General features: G+C 38.5%; 1 protein-coding gene across 3 annotated transcripts in view; it reads left to right on the forward strand.

Moving 5' to 3' along the window:
• The first annotated feature begins 6,550 nt into the window (after nt 1-6,550).
• LOC136239243 (uncharacterized) overlaps nt 6,551-23,159 on the forward strand; it is a 33,188-nt gene continuing 16,579 nt past the window's right edge. For all 3 annotated transcript variants that reach the window (XM_066029970.1, XM_066029971.1, XM_066029972.1), the window contains exons 1-3: nt 6,551-6,601; nt 7,350-7,643; nt 13,098-13,828. In XM_066029970.1, the coding sequence (XP_065886042.1) occupies nt 6,595-6,601; nt 7,350-7,643; nt 13,098-13,828 (1,032 nt within the window). In that variant the 5' untranslated portion in view covers nt 6,551-6,594. The remainder of the gene's footprint in view (nt 6,602-7,349; nt 7,644-13,097; nt 13,829-23,159) is intronic.

Below are 23,159 nucleotides of genomic sequence, written 5' to 3' on the forward strand. Positions count from 1 at the left end.
TTCCTCATATTTATTCTTTGCAAGATACCCTGAAACCAGATTTACAGAAAATGACACCAATGCCCACAGAATTGACAGATACTTTTGGTAAACCGTAATCATTGGGTAGTAGCATCAGCTAGTGGAAATGCTGATAGTGCTGATGTTATTCTATATGATTCTAAGTACTCTTTGCTCCATGAGAACACGAAATTACTGCTGTCGCAACTTAATTGTGTTACCAAGAACAAGTATTTTACCGTTGGAATTGCTAATGTTAACAAACAATCTGGAGACAATGATTGTGGACTGTTTGCAGCCGCTTATATTACCAGTATTGCCCATGGACAAGATCCATCATCAATTGTGTACAATCAAGGTTTGATGAGAGAACACTTACTTACTTGCCTTGAGACTAAAAGAATGGCCCTATTTCCGACTATCAGGGAGAGAAGAGTGCTTCAATCGAAGATTGTGAAAATAGAAGTGTACTGTTACTGTAGGTCACCCAAAATGACAAGAAAAAGAAATGGTGTGATGTGGCCAAATGACGTGTAAAGAATGGTTTCACTTTGAGTGCATAGGCACTGATAACAATATTGTACCAGGACAAAAATGGTTTTGTAAAAACTGTAAATGAAAAGTGAAATCCTTACAGTTAATATGTTATGTTAGTGTACACACGGCATGATTACTTGTCATGCATGATCTTGATGTCAGTGTATAGATGCATATAGTCATTATAGTGCATAGTTTTATTCGAGTCTCAGTCCAACTTAGCCATCTCCATGGCATGTACTAAAAATGGTGAGGTATATTTATGTACATGATACATCTGCTACAAGAAATATTACACTTGTACATATATGTATATACGAGCAGCTAGCTACAACTGCAAATTGCCTAATGGCAGCCTATATATATATATAAGCTGGACATTCAGTAGTTAAATTTTGGTACAAGGAATCATCACACTGAGCCAGTATGAAGAGCTAGCTAGCTACTGACTCCATGCTGCTTGATCAGTGTTGTCCAAGTTACGTAGCTACAGTGCCAAACTTATGATATTCACTAGCTGAAATATTTAGTCGCTAGAAAGCCGACCTCTGAGCTTTGGCCGGGCTAAATTTGATTGAATCCTCGAATCTCGGGTGAAGCTCACTGAATATAAACTGAATCTAGGGTGAATCTCACTGAATATACACTGAATCTCGGGTGAATCCCACTGAATCTCGAGTGAATCCCACTGAATCTTGGGTGAATCCCACCGAATCTCAGCGAATCCAGGGGAATCTTAGTGAATCTCGACTGAATCCCTCGGAATCCCTGAATCTCCGGTGAATCCGTAAAGATTCTGAATCTCGTACGCGATTTTGCTGCGTTGCGGACCCCTCGCTTTGTACAGAAACACAAGTCTATTTCTACTATGCAAATCTTACAATACCATGGTTACAATACAAAAACAAGTTGATTACCTATTAATAAGATATCTACACATCCATAAATAAGATGTTTACATAAGTGCTAACAACATTTACACTTCCATAATTATCAGTGCTAAATAACCTAATTACAAAACTCAACAAAACAGTACATGAGTAAAGCTTACAGAGATGCATGACTGTACGTAATTCATTATCGTGCAGTAATTTTAAGTCACTTATGCAACACAGTATTTTCTTTATTTCTCTCAATAACGTAATATTTCTTGTTTCTTATATGAGTATAGCTAGCTTTAAATCAAAAGGGTAATTATAATTATAATTAATTGTCTGCAAAAGCCCAATATGATAGGTAACAGTTTTAACTGCTCTGCTTACCTTACCATACTAACTGCTCTGCTTACCTTACCATTTAGCACTTTGGTTGCTCTGTTACTTACTGTTTGTATATGTGATGGTCATCACATATACAAACAGTAAGTAACAGAGCAACCAAAGTGCTAAATTTTATTAAACGAAACCTAAACAACTGCCCATCTGATACTAAAAGAACAGCGTATTTAACATTGGTTCGACCAATTATGGAATATGCCGCCCCAGTTTGGGATCCGTATTATAACACTGACATGTATAAGTTAGAAAAGGTGCAAAGAAGAGCTGCTCGATGGATTTTATCAGATTACTCCAGAAATAGTGTTACGTCATTATTGTCCTCTCTTAGTATACCTACATTACAACAACGCCGTCAGTCATCAAGATTAACACTATTCTATAAAATAATTAATAATACACTACCGATCTCCATCCCCTCACATTATCACAGAACTCAATTTTGTACCAGGCAACATCACCCCAATCATTTCATTCTGCCACAAGCAACCCTCAACACCTATAAATATAGTTATTATCCTAGAACTGTTAAAGACTGGAATGAGTTGCCAATTAATATAATAGAATCAAGAAATTTGGATGAATTTATTTACGTACTTAACCTTCACTACTGTAATTAATTATCAAATTGCATGTATGTATGTATGTATTTGATTGTACCATTTGGGGTTTTCACCCCCTGGGCAAACCAGCTGAGCTGACTGCCCAGTACCTAATCTTAAATCTAAATCTACTATATGCATCACATACCAAAAATGACACACATTATTCACACACCTGCATGGTGGTCATGCTGGAGGGAATGTCTGGTGATTATATACTTATATACATGTACACAGCTAGATTAAGAAGGTGATTATTGCATAACTATTGCAGAGCAGCGTTGAAACCGGGTCGGGTCATCCGGGTCACATTTTCTCCGGGTCATCCGGGTCTGACCCGGTTTACAATTTATCCGGGTCTGACCCGGATTAGATCACGTGAGAAACGAAATTGTTCGTTTGACGACGTGGAAACTTATAAACGCTATCGCGTAGCTCTTTCGTGAGCCACGCCCACTTATCGCATTACCAACATACGCTCAACCACGCTCATTTGTTAGTAAGTGTAGTATGTAGCACGAAATTGAGGGTATCTATGGTGAGGGGTAGCTATTGTCAGTAGGAGAAGACTTTTTTTTTTTTTTTTGGTCTTCAACCTACAGCTAGGCTGAAGTTGCAATATTTACTCAACACGAATCGAACGCTCAAAATGTAGACTCGTTCGTTCGCTCGAGACTAGCCGAAACAAGTCTCGGCTTCGGGTCAATCCGGGTCACATCCGGGTCAAATCCCGGTTAGTGGGTCATCCGGGTCAGCAGTAGTGACCCGGTTTCAACGTTGTTGCAGAGTATATACACTTAATCTGAAAAAAAAAGTTGTATATATAGAGTCAGATACATGTAGTTATCCATTACCAATCACACTTGTGTGCATTCACTGGGGAGGAGACAATCATGCATTCCGAAAGGCATCACAACAAATCTGTTTTCATCTGTTACACATGTGCCTTCAAATGTTGTTTTATCTTCAAAAGAGGCACAGTGCTTATTGTAGGAGCATTAATTTAATTGTAACTACATATAGCTGTAAAGCCTCTATTTGTACTTGAGCAATACACAACAATCACAGAAAAAATCCACAGATTTAAACATACTATAGCTAGTATACTGTATACATACTGTGCGCACAACATAATACCATATAACTCGGTGGGGACTACTCTACGGAACGGAACGGAACGGAACGGAACGGAACGGAATGATGGACTAAACTGCGGAACGGAATGATGGACTAAACTGCGGAACGGAATGCTTTCTCAGATTGAAGCTTGCAGCTTACCATTGCTGTACAAGTTATCAGTGGCACTTCCAGCAGGTAATCAAACGTTACCCCAAGAAAGATAAAACGAATTTAAGGATCGATTGTGGGTTCTTGTTGGTTGTCATTAGTAACGAAGTACTAATTGTGGGAATAGCTGACTCAGTGTGTTCATCTTCGGATATATCAAGTAGGGAACTAATGCATGACTTGTTTTTACTAGTATGTGAGTTATTTTTACTTACTTGACTTTAGAATGTACAGTCTGAGGCCCAGCCTTTCTAATCGGCATAAATCAGTATGTGTATAGCTACACTACAAAGGAAAGCAAATTCATTGGTCCATATGATGTATATAGCACTTTACTAAGTGTCTATACACATATGTATATCAATGAAATCCATGAAGACTGTATTTACATACTCTAATAGAACATTCACTGATGTCGCAAAATTGTTTCCAGATGAGGTATACATATCGTGATTGTACAGTTTATCTATTAGTATTTTCATTTTGCAGTGACTATTCTATTAGAGTACCATAGACTCTGGTTATTAGGCGCATGCGCTTATAAATTTCGGAGGAATTATTTGTGAAATTTACCATACTTGTTAAGCGTATTCGCTTATATTGCGGTAAGGAACTTCGGTTAGGAGGGCATTCAGTTGTGCCCACTATAGTTTTCAAGCGATTTGATACTTTGCTTCAGTTGTGGAAACGGAAATTCTTAGAAGTCAGGTAGGTACAGCTATCGTTATTACAGACGGCAGTATCTGCTAGACACGGGCGCCTGGTGAGGCATCGAGTGTGCTGTGACGTGTATGATTCACTCTGACAACCTTTTGCTGCAATTCTATGTAGTACGAGGTTGATTTCAACCATATGCGCTTAATACCATATGCGCTTAACAGGCAATATGCGCTTAATAGACATGTGCGCCTAATAAACAGAGTCTAAGGTATCTCGATTTTTCATGCAAAACGTGATTATTATCTCACTAGGGACCTGCAAAAAAGGCTACTACAAGTCTGTGTAGCAGGGGTCAGAATCTCATATCACTAAAAACTCTGTTGAATGCAGCCCAGAGTGAAACCAGTTGGTGACTTGATAAGTTGAATCTGTTCAGCTTTTAACAAATGTTGTGAATAAGTCATGTTATAACATGTTAACTTATTCACTAATAATTATACTTTTACATACATGGGTTAAAATTAACCAGCCGTAAACATGGACTACATACATGCAGTACACAGCTCAGAATGTGTTAACTATAATTTAACTGTAGCATGTATCAGGACTGTCAGAGTAAAATTGAAAGTGGTAATGCTCAACCTAGGAGGATCTGAAGGCATACCCCCACGGAAATATTGTGAAAAATACTTTTGAGTGCTCTTTGGAGGCAATTTTGGGCTGCAGTATTACATGCAAGGTGCTACCATTAGCTAGCTAACTGCAGGCTGACAGTGTTTAATAATAAAACTGGACTGTGACACTGATCAAAAAGCACCTCCATAACACCGTTTAACTATTACACCATATGAGTTTATTAATATTAAGAGATAAACTTTCCAAAGTAGCTACAGAGAGAAGCATAGCCAAAGATAAACATAACAACAATAGCACTTACAAAGTGGACATGAAGTTATTTTGAGTGAAAGACAGAGTAGATCTGTCAATTGTTGCCAATTATTGCAATTGTTCACTACTTTTAGTTTTAGTTTCATCAAGTTCGAAAATTTGTTTTCATCTAAGAACTGTAAGAAGTGGTGAGGTTCTGGCCTCACTGGTCGCACCTACTCTGACGCCCTTGACGTGTATATAATAGTACAATAATCGCAGAGCATTACTTCATTTTAATTACCAGTAGCTACTATTGTAACTTAGGTTACTTTATGGACAGTTGTAACTGGTTGCAAGTTACTATCAGGGCCGCCCACAGGGGGGGGGGGGGGGGGGGGGGGCAACGGGCCCCAGGAGGCCCCACGAAGGGCTCTTTGAATACCTGTTTAAAAGATCGATATACTCTAATAGAGCAGTCAGATCTAAATACTCTAATAGAGCAGTCACAGTATTCTTCAGAGTAGTGTAGCAAGCTTATAAATAAGGAGATATGGTTGGTGAGGGGTAGCTATTGTCTTTGTCAGCATGTAATGACCTTTTTTTTTTAGTCTTCAACTTCTCGGATCACTACCTTCCTGATTCAGTCAATGCACTTAAAGATGTAGTTTTTTTCATGGATCAAGTTTTATTGTTTTCAAAAGCCAGTGTAAGAGTTGTTTTGAATGAAATGGCTGGGGCAGCAATTTCTGCATCTCAGAGGATCTTTTTTGGGAGGAACTGTTAAAGAATGCACTATCGACCCAGACTGATTGAACTAGATTTTGTAGTTACCTTATAGGGCTTTTTCTTGTTGTATGTATGTATGTACCTATGCATGTAGTTACACTTTTTCTTTACTTGCCATGTCCACAACTGACTACTGTGTAGATCAGATCTTTGGTTGCATGTTAGTCCGAGGATTCACATAGACTACTTGTCTCTTTTTTGTTGTACACATTCTTCATAATCATGATGGTCTTCTCCTGGGTGAAGTTGTGATTCAGAATGGAAACCTCCTTGCCCTTGGGGCCCCACTTTAACTCATTGCCCTGGGCCCCTTAATTTCTCTGGGCGGCCCTGGCTACAAGGACTCAAAACCTTAACGTCCGGCGTGATTCAAATCACATTTTTCTTAGCTATATCTTTTCTTGTCACGCTTTAACTAATTATAAATTGCAATGACCGGCTAAAATATCAACAGTCTGTACTGTCACATCTTTTGCGGCCAACCACAGCATCAGTGTTGCGTAACAGCAATTAAAATAGTAATTAAAATATTTCCGCTTATGCTACATTCCATTATTGCGAGGAGGTGCTAGCTAGCTATGGCTGGTAAGCTTGTGTTATGTGTTGACATTTTGTTTTTAAAAAAGAGAACGGAAATTCGTTCCGCAACATCTGGAGTTTATAGCTATAAGTGTAACTAAATCTATGACGCTGTTGAAATCCTGCCACTCAGACAAGGACTCGGATATATATAACTAATTGTCATGTTGGATTCGCTTATTTAGTTTTCCCCTCAGCTGTTTGCAAGGGGTGAAACGTAGGCATGCCATGCTGGTCACTGAAGTCAGAGGTTTGACGGGATAAACCCACAATCGAATCGATGTACTGTAGTACAGAGGTGAGAGCACATGCACGTCATAGCTACATGTAGCTATCTTGCAGACTAAGAACACAAAATTTGCTGCAGTTTGACATCCAGCTTCAGTTCAGTTTCTGTTCCGGCTGACCTTGTTTTTGCTGAGTCCAGGGTGCCCACCACTAGAATGCTTCCCCACCCAGTAGCTATAGGTCTTCCTAGGTATCTTTTCTGGAGCTCTTTAGGCTTTCATTTAAAATCCATTGCAATAGAGACATATATGGATGGAAGGGAGTGCTATCAGACAAGTTAAACACTTGAAAAGTGTTAAGTGATAGAAAATTTGTCTGATAAAGACTTTGATCAAAGTCATGATCACATTTGTACTTAAACTATTTACAGCTTGTGTAATCCCATAGTGTATATATAAACTACATCAAAGAGTAGACTGTCACTTTATTTGAATTCATTTATTTTTTGCCTCCTTGTCCCTGGAAGGTGCTTATGACCGCCCCTCTTTAAAAGATCTATATGTTGATGTATCACATGGAATTGCAGCCAAATGGAGGGATCTCGGTGTATTACTACTTAATCCCCCTAATGAAAATGTATTCAATATAATTGAAAAGAATCATCCTCAAGATGTCTTGGCATGTTGCAAATGTATGCTTCAGAAGTGGTTAGACACTAAACCGGATGCTAGCTGGAATCAATTATTAGAAGCTCTCAGAAGTCCATGTGTCCAGTTAAATTCTTTGGCTGATCAAATAGACCACAAGTTGAAGGAGAAAAGTAAGACCAATTATATATGGATAAGTATAATTATTATATGTATGTATGCAGGTACCCATCCGTATGTGCATGTGCACGTGTATGCATGTCTGTGTACTTATGTATATGTACAGTATATCAAAGTTGAAACTGGGTTGGATCAGCTGGGTCATCCGGATCATATTTTGTCCTGGTCAACTGGGTCTGATGTAGATTATGAAATATCCGGGTCTGATGCATCACATGTGTTGATTACAATGCTTGATGGTGATGATTGGGAATATAATCCACAGAAATGGGTCATTTCTAGCAGAAGAAATAGAGAAGATGAGAGTAATTTCGAATCAAAGCTACGTGACTGCTCTATTAAAATATTTATTGTTTGGTGCTTGGACAACACACACCTCAAGGCATAAGAAATTTCTAATATGCATACAACACTTACTACTCTAATCTGTGATAGAAAATCATTTTCAAACTTGTAAGTAGAGATAACTGAAGTTTCACTGTAGTACAGTGTGTGCATGCATGAGTGTGCATGCGTGTGTGTGTGTGTGTGTGTGTGTGTGTCAGGGGCGGATCCAGGGAGGTTCAAAGGGTTCCATGGAACCCCCCTTTTGAAAGAGCCTCTGTTACTCGACATACTCTAATAGAGCAGTCAAATCGAGATACTCTAATACAGCAGTCACAGTAGTCTTTTGAGGAGCAGTGTAGCAAGCAAGCAAGCTATGTATCCAGTTATAAATAAGGAAATATAGTTGGTGAGGGAATCTTAGATGGTGAGGGGTAGCTATTGTCAAGAGATGATGACCTTTTTTTTTTTGGTCTTCAACTTACAGCTTGCAATTCCAAAGTGGAACCCCCCTTTTTAAAGTCTGGATCTGCCCCTCTGTGTGTGTGTGTGTGTGTGTGTATGTGTGTGTGTGTGTGTGTGTGTGTGTGTGTGTGTGTGTGTGTGTGTGTGTGTGTGTGTGTGTGTGTGTGTGTGTGTGTGTGCATGTGCATGCATGCATGTGTACTTTGATGTTGTTGTTTACTTGAGCAACAAACTTTACCCACATTGCTCCAGTCTATCCAACTTTTAAATGGGGACCTAATGGCCTGTTGCCAACTGGGGAAGCAGCCCACCCAACTGTAACATCAATGGGTACCAGGTGTAAACTGGGGAAACAAATTCCAATTATTACTGTCCATATCTCATATAGCAGGTGAAGGTCCAGGTGGGACTTCCCCAGCCCACACCTTCACCTGTGGGACATGGTACAGCCTTCTGCGGGTTACTTGTCCTATGTCAATGCCTCCGTGTGGTGAACCCCAGGCAACCACAGTATTATTTTTACTACTGGCTAAAGTTGTCATAAGGAATCTGTGTCTTGTGTGTCGAGTCCAGGATGTCACTTGATGGCATCACTCCCCCTGCAGAAGATTTTCACACTAGACTTCTCAGGGTTCAAATGCTTGTGCACTCAGAACTAGTTTAGTTAAGTGTATGGAACCTGGCTTCATGGAATGTGATAACTTTACTAGATTTTGGTGGTCCAATCGAAACTGCAAGATATTGTGACAATGTGGCTGTGATGGATGAAAGAAAAATTGATCAAGTTATCAATGAGCTAGATACAAGATTGGTTTGGCTGCTTTACAGGAAACTAGGTGGTTTGGTGAAGGTGTTAACAAGGTAGCGGGAAGTTTTGTATTTTCCTCTAGCAGTTCTGTCCCTGCTCCGGGTGAATCTAGATGACAAGGTGAAGGAGTGGCTTTGGTGCTATCTGGTCCAGCAACCACAGCTTGAAAAGATAGTGGTAGTATATTGAGAGCATGGAATTCCAAATTGGTGATGGTGACTTCAAAGATATTGCACAGAAAGCATGTCACAAAACTTCATGTGTTTAGTGTTATGCACCCACATATGCTGCCAGCAGGGAAGAGAAGGATAGCTTGTTTGCTTTTCTACTTCCTCTTTACCACAATGAGATTTATTTGTGTTGCTTGTAGATTTTAATGCTATAGTGTGTGTGTGTGTGTGTGTGTGTGTGTGGGGGGGGGGGGGGGGGGGGTGCTGTGCATGCCAATGATCTGATGACCTGTACATGTGCAGGAAGCAAGACCCAAGTGAGAAAGTGACCAAAACTTAACACTTAACAACAACACACATTTGGTGGATGCACTGTGTTCTGTTATTGCTACATTTGAGCTGATAAAATAAATTCCTTGTGAAGGGGGGGTTGCTGTGAATAACATTAAGAAACCCAAGAAATGTCCATTACTATGTAGTGAATAATTTAAGAGCAAATGCTGCAAATATTATTAGTATGTAGGTGTAAACAGTGGACCTGAGGACACACATTGTGAGGCATTGAAAACACATCGTATACTGGAAACCCATCTTATTGGAAGCCATATGAAAAGAAGCCATAATCTTACCACAAAAATTGTTTTATTAGATCACTCGATTATGTTCACAATAATATAGCTACATAAGGTACGTGGCTTTGTTGTAAGTCGTAAAAAGAAATTTTGTTATTTTTAGTGTGTAATAGTAAAGAAGACTTTCACAAAAGTATGTACAGTAGTGTAGGAACTTAGTTTAAGGGAAATTACATCCTTTGCAATGGTAATTTGTAGTTTTAGTATGGTATCCTTAATGGCGAGGATAGGTTTTCTGAATCAGTTTTCTCTAGCATACTAGTAAGTAAGACCTTTGTGAAGGGTAGCAAAAGCCACCATTTATTGAACACAGTTCAATAAGCACTTATAATTCCTCAGCACAACAACACATTGACTTCTGGCTTATACTACTCAACAGAGCAGCCTTTGGTCTCTCTGTGTACCAAGTTGCTCACCAGGACATTGTGAATTATGTGTGAAACAGTAGAGCCTATTATTTACCACTCCTCAAATACCAGTACATATTATCGAACAGCAGAGCTTTACTTAATGACTCAAATTTGCTGATGATGCCAAGTGCTTTATCCATATTAAAACACTCTCTGATCAGTAGGCTCTTCAAGATGACATAACTATTCTTTTAACTTGATCAAGGATCATAGATCTGGATTTCAGTTTAAAGAAATTTGTTTATTTGTCATTTTCAAATGTAAACTTGACACCGCATATTTCAATTATATGTACCTCGTGATTGGAGAGTGTCTCATTCCCATAAAGATCTCAGAGGCACTACTGTTTTGCTCACAACTTGAAACCTGCTGGTTTGATTTACTTAAAACTTGGGACTCAAGGAGAACAAAGTCTCCTTTATCGAATGGTCCATATGTGTGTTGTGGTGAAATGTTATAGGATCAGTAGAAAATTCCATTAAATGAAAGAAATTTAATTTTGTAGCAACTTTTTGGAAGCATTTCAGATTGTACTGAAGGCACTTTTGGGCTTGTGCCTAACCAATACTGCCAAGGTACCATGAAGGTATTGTGAGGCTGGTTTTAGCTAAGGTGATATTTTTGGCCAAAAAAGCCCAAACCCTAATAATACTATAATACTGTATGATACAAGTAATGTAGCTATGATTATACACTGTGGCTGATGTTTTAGAGTATTGTGCATGGCTGTTGTATAATGACTGCTTCATTAGAGTATCTCAATCTCAATGTTGATGTTGTGTGAGCCTCTATACAACATGATACAGCTGTAAATGGTTAAGGGTGTAGTTACTGTGTTCTGTTTTCTCTAGTAAATTACTATAAGTGCAGTTATCTACTTCCCCTTCGTAAGAAGTGCAAGCACATTGGATAATTAATGATGTCTGCATATAGACACGGCTTATGGGAATGTATTAATACTGAAAAATTGTGACCGGATATGTGAAAAGGGATCTTCCACACACATCCAGTTCTATGAACTTCAAAGTCCATACCTCAGTGTTCAATAAACATTTAAATCTGCAATTTATCACATTCACTAAGTGATGTTGGTGCTCACCACTGACCAAATTTCAAGTTGATAACATTTTCCAATCTGAAGTTATGAGCTGTCAAAGTTGGCATATTGGATGTGTGTGGAAAACCCCTAATAGTCTGGTCACAATTAATACCTCAATACGATTTTGTCACATAAAGAGATGACCACAAGAATCAAAGATTAAAGGTATTTGTAAATAAAGGAAAAGTGCAGAGAGCAGAGTATAGTTGTAACTTGGCCAAAAAGCCTATGCCATATGTGAGTTTGTTACGGTGGCATAAAACAGTGGTTGTACAATGTATTGTTTAACCTCTGGCTTTTTTACTGTAGTTAGGCAGGCAGTCAATAACATACATAGACTTAGTCTTTTCACTTTCGCTACACACTGAAGCACATAAAATAATTATGCATTAATCTGTTACAAGCATTTTTTACTGTATCTTGTAGCAAGTTTTACAAACATGGCAAGTTTTTATTGGTCCAGTATGCAAATCTCAAAGCTGATCTGTAGACTGGCTTTGGAAGATTGCTTTTACTTGTCTCTTCTTTTTCAAGCATCATAATAGAATTGATCATGACCTGCAAGTTTTGTCCACTTTATACATGCAGTATCTCTATTAGTGTGTGACTAAGATATTGTTATGTAATGTATGTATAAGCGCATTACACTAGGGTATAGTGTTTTATTGTAACACTTTGATATATTTAATCAGATTTAATTAGATCTGTTAAGTTAGTGCTTGCCCAAGACTGGCAAGCTTGCACAAAATTTTAGTTACATAGTTTTCTTTATCAAACTGTACTTATAAGTTTTGTTCAAGAACCACAATGTGAATAAAAGAATTGACACCTGAAATTGACATGTACGCTATCTTGCCTTTATGCCAGGGATATAAGTGGGTCTGTACTGTGCTACAGACAGCAAAAAAATAATATTCTTGAAAGGTGAGCAATAACTCCATGCAAGTATGAACTACTGCATTTCCATCACTACAATCAAGATTGCTAATCTATGATCACATGTGATCATGATCCTTGTTGATATTCAACAAAATTAATGAGATCCACTTGACCCAGACAGAATGTGACCCAATGACCTGGATTATCCAGGTGACCCGACCCGCTTGCAACACTGCTGTACATCCATAGAACTGAGCAGTCAGGACAGATAGTTGAATTATTTAGAATTATCTGCTTTACATTGATTAATGTAACATGGACACATGAAATATGTCTAGAACTTTAGTAGAAATTTGTAGAACCTGAGATAGGTATGTATATAGGAACCACTGGCAGGAAAAGAGTTCCTGTGCAGCAATATAGCTTTGTAACCATTTTCTCTATATTCATCTGGAAATATAGAAGTCACCATCCATCGCAAGTAATAGTAAATAAACAGAAAGCTACTTTAATTGAAGTAATTTAGAAGTACATGTATAGCCTTCTATTTAATTAAGTTGTATGTACTTATATACATCTAATTTCTAAGAGAAATTTTGGTAAAAAATTGTACCAACTATAAGGTATTTCTATGATCTGTACTTATTTACTGTTGAATAGACAAGTCAACCCCTGCACATAAGGATTGTAAACAGGTTACAGTTAAGCTGACAAATTTTGACAAAATTGAAGTGGAATTTGCTAAAATGACTACTAGAATTAAAGAAGCATTACATAAGAATAACATATCTGTTGCTGTATTGGTTGAACAACTTTGTGCCGTCTCTGCTGTTAGTAATAAAAAGGTACCCATATTTGATGAAGACATGTATGAAAAAATAACCTCCGTCGATGAGTTATGGAGAAAATTAAAAAACTTTTGGAATATTTTTGACTATGATCTGCTAATATTGGTTATTGACTTAACCGAATGTGAAGAAGCTCAGGATATTCTTGATGAGTTTCTAGCAAAAATTGATTTATCTGCATTAGAAGATGTTGGTCTTGTGCTTCATTACAAAATATATCAAGAAGAGTTGACACAGCCTGTGATGAGGATAAAAGTCAATTCAGAAAAATGCACAATTGATGTTAAAAATAAAGTCAAGAAGATAGTATCTAAAAAGTTTAATCTACAGGAATATGCACTTTATTTTAAAGGCATCAAAGAGGGCTGTTTTGAGTTGTTTTATCATGTTTCTCAAGCAGTAGTGTCTTATTTGCTAGAGTTTAACGTCAGTGGTAGTAACATGGATGATTTTGCATATCAAAATATCATGTCCATTCAAATCAATGATCACATGTTGTTGAAAGTATCAAATAAAGTCACTGATGATACAACTACATATACAGTAAGCCGTGTCTTTCATGTGTAAAAAGCATACAGAACCAAATAATTGTACATGAAAAAAATAATGTGTTTTTCTTGCTCGTCCACAAAAAGACTAGGGTGAAAAAGTTGTGAAATCCAAGGTGGTGGTCATGAAATGACTGTGATAGTAGGTTAATGGCAATAATCAAGACACACAGTAGTGTGTCGTGCGGCCCAAGAAGCCGGCGCGTAACACCCGTGAGTATATTGACAGGAAGAAAGAAAACGCAATTTTCGCACCTCCGTAGCTCTGTGCTTCCTTGATGAAACAAGACGATTTTTGCTGTGGACATTCCCTCCAACTGCAGCACTCCACATTCCAAATTTGAGCGAAATCGCTTCGCGCGTTCCCGAGATATGCGACTTCAAAAATTGGATCAGTTTCTTCGTTTTTTTTCTTCTTATTTTTCTTTTTCTTGTCGCACACTTACAAAAACTGCTATAAAACGCGAACGCGTTATCCGATTGCCTTGAAATTTGGCACACAGAAGGGGGATATAAAGGCGCATCTCGGTACCAACTTTGGCTGGAATACGATAAACAGGCAAAGAGTTATGAGCGATTATTAACGAAAAATAACACCAATATGTTGTCACGCCTACAGGGTAAACCGCGTATGGGAAGAAGCTGAAAATCGGTGGGTGAATAGGTTAACTATTGAACCTCAAACCTTTTGTGGTTTGAAAGAAATCGAGCTAAAAAACAGGAAGATACAGCGAAAAAACCAACAGTGTGTAACAATTACGCAATCGAGATCAGCTAATAAAAAAACGACTGCTTGCCACGCCTACCAGATAAACCGCTTAGGGTAATGCTTTGAAAATCGTTGTCCAGATGGAGTAATCATCTTAGAAAGGCTCATCAATGGTGTAGAAGAATCAGACTTAAAGCCACGGAGTTATAACACGAAATCCAACTTGGTACGGCAAGTGCGAGATCGAGATACTCTAATAGAGCAGTCATCCTAATAGAGCAGTCACCCTGAAGAGAATTCAAGAGATCAGCTAGAAATAAGAAACCTGTATAGAGATCAGCTACACACAAGTCACCCTGTAGAGAGATCAGCTAGAAGAAGTTACCTTGTAGGGAGTTCATGCAACTATGGAAAGAGATAGTTCAGCTAGAAAAAATCACCTTGTAGAGTTCAGCTACAAAGAAACCACCATGTAGAGAGTTCAGCTACAAACAAATCGCCCTGTGGAGAGATCAATAGAAGAAGTTACCTTGCAAAGAGTTCAGCTACAAAGAAACCATCATGTAGAGAGTTCAGATACAAACAAATCTCCCTGTAGAGAGATTAGCTAGAAGAAGTTACCTTGTAGAGAGTTCAGCTACAAAGAAACCATCATGTAGAGAGTTCAGCTACAAACAAATCTCCCTGTAGAGAGATCAGCTAGAAGAAGTTACCTTGTAGAGAGTTCAGTTTCAAACAAATCACACTGTAGAAAGATCAGCTAGAAGAGGTCACCTTGTAGAGAGTTCAGTTACAAAAAAACCACCATGTAGAGAGCTCAGCTACAAACTAGTGACCTTGTAGAGACATCAGCTAGAAGAAGGTACCTTGTAGAGAGTTCAGCTACAAAGAAACCATTCTTTAAAGAGCTCAGCTGCAAACAAATCACCTGTAAAGAATTCAGCTACAAATAAATCACCCTGTAGAAAGATGAGCTAGAAAAAGTTACCTTGTAGAGAGTTCAGTTACAAAGAAACCACCATGTAGAGAATTCAGCTACAAACTAGTGACCCTGTAAAGACATCAACTAGAAGAAGTTACCTTGAGAGAGTTCAGCTACAAAGAAACCATTATTTAAAGAGCTCAGCTGCAAACAAATCACCTATACAGAATTCAGCTACAAACAAATCACCATGTAGAGAGATCAGCTAGAAGAAGTTAACTTGTAGAGAGTTCAGCTACAAAGAAACCATCATTTAGAGAGTTCAGCTTCAAACAAATCACCTGTAGAGAGTTCAGCTACAAACAAATCTCCCTGTAGAGAGATCAGCTAGAAGAAGTTACCTTGTAGATCGTTCAGCTACAAACAAATCACCCTGTAGAGAGATCAGCTAGAAGAAGTTACCTTGTAGAGAGTTCAGCTACAAAGAAACCACCATGTAGAGAGTTCAGCTGCAAAGAAATCACCCTGTATAAAATTCTGCCACGAACAAATTGCCCTGTAGAAAGATCAGTTAGAAGAAGTTACCTTGTAGAGAGTTCAGCTACAAAGAAACCATTCTGTAAAGAGCTCAGCTGCAAACAAATCACCTGTACAGAATTCAGCTACAAACAAATCACCCTGTAGAGAGATCAGCTAGAAGAAATTACTTTGTAGAGAGTTCAGCTACAAAGAAACCACCATGTAGAGAGTTTAGCTGCAAACAAATCACCCTGTAGAAATACAGCCACAAACAAATTGCCCTGTAGAAAGATCAGTTAGAAGAAGTTACCTTTTAGAGAGTTCAGCTACAAAGAAACCACCCTGTAGAGAGATCAGCTAGAAGAAGTTACCTTGTAGATCGTTCAGCTACAAACAAATCACCCTGTAGAGAGATCAGCTAGAAGAAGTTACCTTGTAGAGAGTTCAGCTACAAAGAAACCACCATGTAGAGAGTTCAGCTGCAAAGAAATCACCCTGTAGAAAATTCTGCCAAAAACAAATTGCCCTGTAGAAAGATCAGTTAGAAGAAGTTACCTTTTAGAGAGTTCAGCTACAAAGAAACCATTCTGTAAAGAGCTCAGCTGCAAACAAATCACCTGTACAGAATTCATCTACAAACAAATCACCCTGTAGAGAGATCAGCTAGAAGAAGTTAACTTGTAGAGAGTTCAGCTACAAAGAAACCATCATTTAGAAAGTTCAGCTTCAAACAAATCACCTGTAGAGAGTTCAGTTACAAACAAATCTCCCTGTAGAGAGATCAGCTAGAAGAAGTTACCTTGTAGAGAGTGAAGCTACAAACAAATCACCCTATTGAAAGATCAGCTAGAAGAAGTCAACTTGTAGAAAGTTCAGTTACAAAGAAACCACCATGTAGAGAGTTCAGCTACAAACTAGCCACCTTGTAGAGACATCAGCTAGAAAAGTTACCTTGTAGAGAGTTCAGCTACAAAGAAACCATTCTGTAAAGAGCTCAGCTGCAAACAAATCACCTGTGCAGAATTCAGCTACAAACAAATCACCCTGTAGAGAGATCAGCTAGAAGAAATTACCTTGTAGATAGTTCAGCTACAAACAAATCTCCCTATAGAGAGATCAGCTAGAAGAAATTACCTTGTAGAGAGTTCAGCTACAAAGAAACCATTCTGTAAAGAGCTCAGCTGCAAAACAAATCACCTGTACAGAATTCAGCTACAAACAAATCACCCTGTAGAGAGATCAGCTAGAAGATATTACCTTGTAGATAGTTCAGCTACAAACAAATCACCCTGTAGAAAGATCAGTTAGAAGAAGTTACCTTTTAGAGAGTTCAGCTACAAAGAAACCATTTTGTAAAGAGCTCAGCTGCAAACAAATCACCTGTACCGAATTCAGCTACAAACAAATCACCCTGTAGAGAGATCAGCTAGAAGAAATTACCTTGTAGATAGTTCAGCTACAAACAAATCACGCTGTAGAAAGATCAGTTAGAAGAAGTTACTTTGTAGAGAGTTCAGCTACAAAGAAACCATTTTGTAAAGAACTCAGCTGCAAACACATCGCCTGTACAGAATTCAGCTACGAACAAATCACCCTGTAGAGAGATCAGCTAGAAGAAGTTACCTTGTAGATAGTTCAGCTACAAACAAATCTCCCTGTAGAGAGATCAGCTAGAAGAAATTGCCTTGTAGAGAGTTCAGCTACAAAGAAACCATCATGTGGAGAGTTCAGCTGCAAAGAAATCACCACTGCCCAAATTTCAAGTCAATAGCTCTTTCCAATCTGAAGTTATCAATTGTCAAAGTTGGCAAATTGGATGTGTGTGGAAGGCCCCTTTTTGCAAATCCGGTCACATATGTATTATATATATAATTTGTACATTTACTGATAAAATATTTAAAGTATATCTACTTCATCTTTACTTCTTCCTGTAGTAAAGAAAGAAAAACATAGGTTAAAAAAGTCCCAAAGCTGGCCATAGGCCGGCTTTGGGGTATACAAATGCAAAAAGAAATGAAATCTAATCCAAAACAGCCAAGCTGTAAAAAAAGTGTGCGGCCCTCAGAAAGGCTATGGTGAAAAAAGATGTGAAATCCAAGGTGGCGGCCAAGAAATGGCTGTGATGGTAGGTTAATGGTAAAAATTTTAATAACGACAATTCAGGTGAATTTTTGTGCCGCTTCACAAAATTTACCTGAATTGTCATTATTAAAATTTTTACCATTAACCTACCATCACAGCCATTTCTTGGCCGCCACCTTGGATTTCACATCTTTTTTCACCATAGCCTTTCTGAGGGCCGCACACTTTTTTTACAGCTTGGCTGTTTTGGATTAGATATTAATAACAACAATAAACTATAAGCACTGCCAAAAACATTCCAAAACACATGATATTTTAACACGTTTTGTTACATTTTAGTATGTCACATAAGTCCATTATATAGCTATGGATGTCCAAATTTGAATTGAAAACCATTGTTATAAATAACGAGAGAATGTAATACACTAAGTGAAGACTAAAGATTTATAGATGCTATTGTTTACTTTAAATCTCATTATATTTATATTGTTCATCAATTCCCATATTCCATTGTGAATGTTCTATTTGACTGCTATATTAGAGTACATCTGACTGTCCTATTAGAGAATTGTGATCTTTTTTAAAAGTATACCTTTGTTTTCTCCATGTTTGAGAAACAAATGTGTAAGTTTCCTATTACACTGTAGGCATACTGCCCTGCCCTATTCCCATTTATTCTGTGTATTTGTGCTGCCATATTAGCATGTAAGCCCACAAGTTTAAATCTGGGTGAGTGTGATATAGGGCAACATTTGCTGGAAATCACACCTTGACTACACAACTTGCCCACTCAACTGCTTAGAAATAGAAATCTTGGTGTAAAACAATTGTATGATTTCTAAAGTACACCTAGAAGTAAGGCTATCATCATCAGGAATCGTAAAATAAATTAAATGGCACTACGAAAATTACAATTAAGCTTGCGTGATTTGTGCCATTTAAATGCTTGTAATGTCTTGTGCACTGCTACAACTGTGATTTTATCTCTCAATACAAAGATTGCCTACCAGTAATAATAAATCTAATCCAAAACAGCCAAGCTGTAAAAAAAGTGTGCGGCCCTCAAAAAGGCTATGGTGAAAAAAGATGTGAAATCCAAGGTGGCGGCCAAGAAGTGGCTGTGATGGTAGGTTAATGGTAAAAATTTTAATAACAACAATTCAGATGAATTTTGGTGCCGCTTGGTCAATTGGCACAAAATTCACCTGAATTGTCGTTATTAAAATTTTTACCATTAACCTACCATCACAGCCATTTCTTGGCCGCCACCTTGGATTTCACATCTTTTTTCACCATAGCCTTTTTGAGGGCCGCACACTTTTTTTACAGCTTGGCTGTTTTGGATTAGATTTCACTTCTTTTTGTATTTGTATACCCCAAAGCCGGCCTATGGCCTGCTTTGGGACTTTTTTAACCTATCTTTTTTTCTTTACCACAGGAAGAAGAAAAAATGAAGCAGATGTACTTTAAATATTTCTGATTTTATCAGTAAATGTACAAAATATATATATAATACATATATTTATTACAGAACTGTCCATGGTGGTTTCTGTGTAACTGAACTCTCTACAAGGTAACTTCTTCTAACTGATCTCTCTACAGGGAGATTTGTTTGTAGCTGAACTCTCTACAGGTGATTTGTTTACAGCTGAACTATCTAGATGATGGTTTCTTTGTAGCTGAACTCTCTACAAGGTAATTTCTTCTAGCTGAACTCTCTACATGGCAGAGGCGTAGCTAAGGGGGGGCAGGGGGGGGCATTTGCCCCCCCATCACTAAATGATTTTTTTAAAACCTTCGTCACAAGTTTACCAGTATTAAACTGACACGCAAATGACTGTAAATTATGTACACTACTACGCGGTATCACCAGGGGTTGCTAGTGAATGCGCACACACAACATCCAACTAGCTCGTGAATCCATAGTCTCGTGCCCAGACCCCACCTACTGCGTTTGAATAGGGTCTGGTGACTTACGCTATGTTTTTGGGCCCGCCGCCATATTGTTTACACATTTGTATCCATAGCTGTAGTCGGCCATTTTCCTAGTTCCAGCCTATCAGATTGCGTTGTACCTGAATCAAGGCATCCGATTGGTCAGAAAAGAAAAATGGCGTAGGGCCCAAAACTCCTGCAAATGTCACCAGACCCTATTCAACGCAGTGGGTGGGGTCTGGGCACGAGACTAGTGAATCCATCGAACGAAAATATTAGAGACATACTTCTATATTTAACCTAGATTACTCGCGTGATAGAACATTTTTGAATCTATAAAGAGTGACCCGCTTCTCCGCGGCAGGAGTCACAAGTGACAAAGGAGACCAGATGACGCTACGAACCTACTGCCTACGAGGTGATAAAGTATTAGCTAAATAAATGTACCAAGTTTATTTTATCGAGTCGATCACACTATACCTTTGTACGTACGGCAGTGCAGTCTGTTTTTACTTTGTCAGTCAGTCAGTCAGGTGGATCAGTCAAGCTTACAAGTTCTGCTAGCAAGACAGGTAGGATTTCGTGCAATACATGGCATTTCAATTTCGCCGAGTGAAGTGAGTGAATACGTCATCCGGCTGTCAGCAGTGTGCTAGGACTGCAGCACAGGCTGTGGCTAACGTAAAGTAACCTGTATTTGCACTAAAGTATTAGCTCTACCGGACTGTGGATGAATTTGTTGGAGTACAGTTGTGGCACGTGCGATGATGCTCGACGAATATAGCTACCTCGATTGGAAGCAGTCAGTACTGAAATAGTTACGTAGCTAGTTCTTTAAGCTGTAATAATACAACACCGTATGTTGGTTAGCCCACCATTGGGTCATTAGCCTTTTTTGCAATCATGAATGATTTTGAGTGTTTCGTGGGGGTATGCCTGCCTCTCCATCACCTTCTGGCTAGCTACGCCCCTGCTACATGGTGGTTTCTTTGTAGCTGAACTCTCTACAAGATAACTTCTTCTAACTGATCTTTCTACAGGGCAATTTGTTTGTGGCAGAATTTTCTACAGGGTGATTTCTTTGCAGCTGAACTCTCTACATGGTGGTTTCTTTTTACTGCAGCTGAACTCTCTATAAGGTAGTTTCTTCTAGCTGATCTCTCTACAGGGTGATTTGTTTGTAGCTGAATTCTATACAGGTGATTTGTTTGCAGCTGAACTCTTTACAGAATGGTTTCTTTGTAGCTGAACTCTCTACAAGGTAACTTCTTCTAACTGAACTCTCTACAGGGAGATTTGTTTGCAGCTGAACTCTCTTCATGATGGTTTCTTTGTAGCTGAACTCTCTACAAGGTAACTTCTTCTAGCTGAACTCCCTACATGGTGGTTTCTTTGTAGATGAACTCTCTACAAGGTGACTTCTTCTAGCTGATCTTTCTACAGGGTGATTTGTTTGTAGCTGAATTCTGTATAAGTGATTTGTTTGCAGCTGAGCTCTTCACAGAATGGTTTCTTTGTAGCTGAACTCTCTACAAGATAACTTCTTCTAACTGAAATCTCTACAGGGAGATTTGTTTGCAGCTGAACTCTCTTCATGATGGTTTCTTTGTAGCTGAACTCTCTACAAGGTGACTTCTTCTAGCTGATCTTTCTACAGGGTAATTTGTTTGTAGCTGATTTTTCTACAGGGTGATTTGTTTGCATCTGAACTCTCTAAATGGTGGTTTCTTTGTAGTTGAACTCTCTACAATGTGACTTCTTCTAGCTGATCTCTCTACAGGGTGATTTGTTTGTAGCTGAACTCTCTTCATGATGGTTTCTTTGTAGCTGAACTCTCTACAAGGTAACTTCTTCCAACTGAACTCTCTACAGGGAGATTTGTTTGCAGCTGAACTCTCTTCATGATGGTTTCTTTGTAGCTGAACTCTCTACAAGGTAACGTTTTCTAGCTGATCTTTCTACAGGGTAATTTGTTTGTAGCTGATTTTTCTACAGGGTGATTTGTTTGCATCTGAACTCTCTATATGGTGGTTTCTTTGTAGCTGAACTCTCTACAAGGTAACGTTTTCTAGCTGATCTCTCTACAGGGTGATTTGTTTGTAGCTGAATTTTGTACAGGTGATTTGTTTGCAGCTGAGCTCTTTACAGAATGGTTTCTTTGTTGCTGAACTCTCTACAAGGTAACTCCTTCTAACTAAACTCTCTACAGGGAGATTTGTTTGCAGCTGAACTCTCTTCATGATGATTTCTTTGTAGCTGAACTCTCTACAAGGTAACTTCTTCTAGCTGAACTCCCTACATGATGGTTTCTTTGTAGCTGAACTCTCTATAAGGTGACTTCTTCTAGCTGATCTCTCTACAGGATGATTTGTTTGTAGCTGAACTCTCTACAGGTGATTTGTTTGCAGCTGAACTCTCTACATGATGGTTTCTTTGTAGCTGAACTCTCTACAAAGTAACTGATGTCTCTACAAGGTCACTAGTTTGTAGCTGAACTCTCTACGTGGTGGTTTCTTTGTAGCTGAACTCTCTACAAGGTAACTTCTTCTAGCTGATCTCTCTACAGGGTAATTTGATTGTAGCTGAACTATCTACAAGATAACTTCTTATAGCTGATCTCTCTACAGGGTGATTTGTTTATAGCTGAATTCTGTACAGGTGATTTGTTTGCAGCTGAGCTCTTTACAGAATGGTTTCTTTGTAGCTGAGCTCTCTACAAGGTAGTTTCTTCTAGCTGATGTCTCCACAAGGTCACTATAGTTTGTAGCTGAACTTTCTACATGGTGGTTTCTTTGTAACTGAACTCTCTACAAGGTAACTTCTTCTAGCTGATCTCTCTACAGGGTGATTTAATTGTTTGTAGCTGAACTATCAACAAGGTAACTTCTTCTAGCTGATCTCTCTACAGGGTGATTTGTTTGTAGCTGAATTCTGTACAGGTGATTTGTTTGCAGCTGAGCTCTTTACAGAATGGTTTCTATGTAACTGAACTCTTTACAAGGTAACTTCTTCTAGCTGACGTCTCTACAGGGTCACTAGTTTGTAAATGAATTCTCTACATGGTGGTTTCTTTGTAACTGAACTCTCTACGAGGTAACTTCTTCTAGCTGATCTTTCTATAGGGTGACTTGTTTGTAGTGGAATTCTGTAAAGGTGATT

This window comes from Dysidea avara, chromosome 11, assembly GCF_963678975.1.
Source record: "Dysidea avara chromosome 11, odDysAvar1.4, whole genome shotgun sequence".
Taxonomy (NCBI): domain Eukaryota; kingdom Metazoa; phylum Porifera; class Demospongiae; order Dictyoceratida; family Dysideidae; genus Dysidea; species Dysidea avara.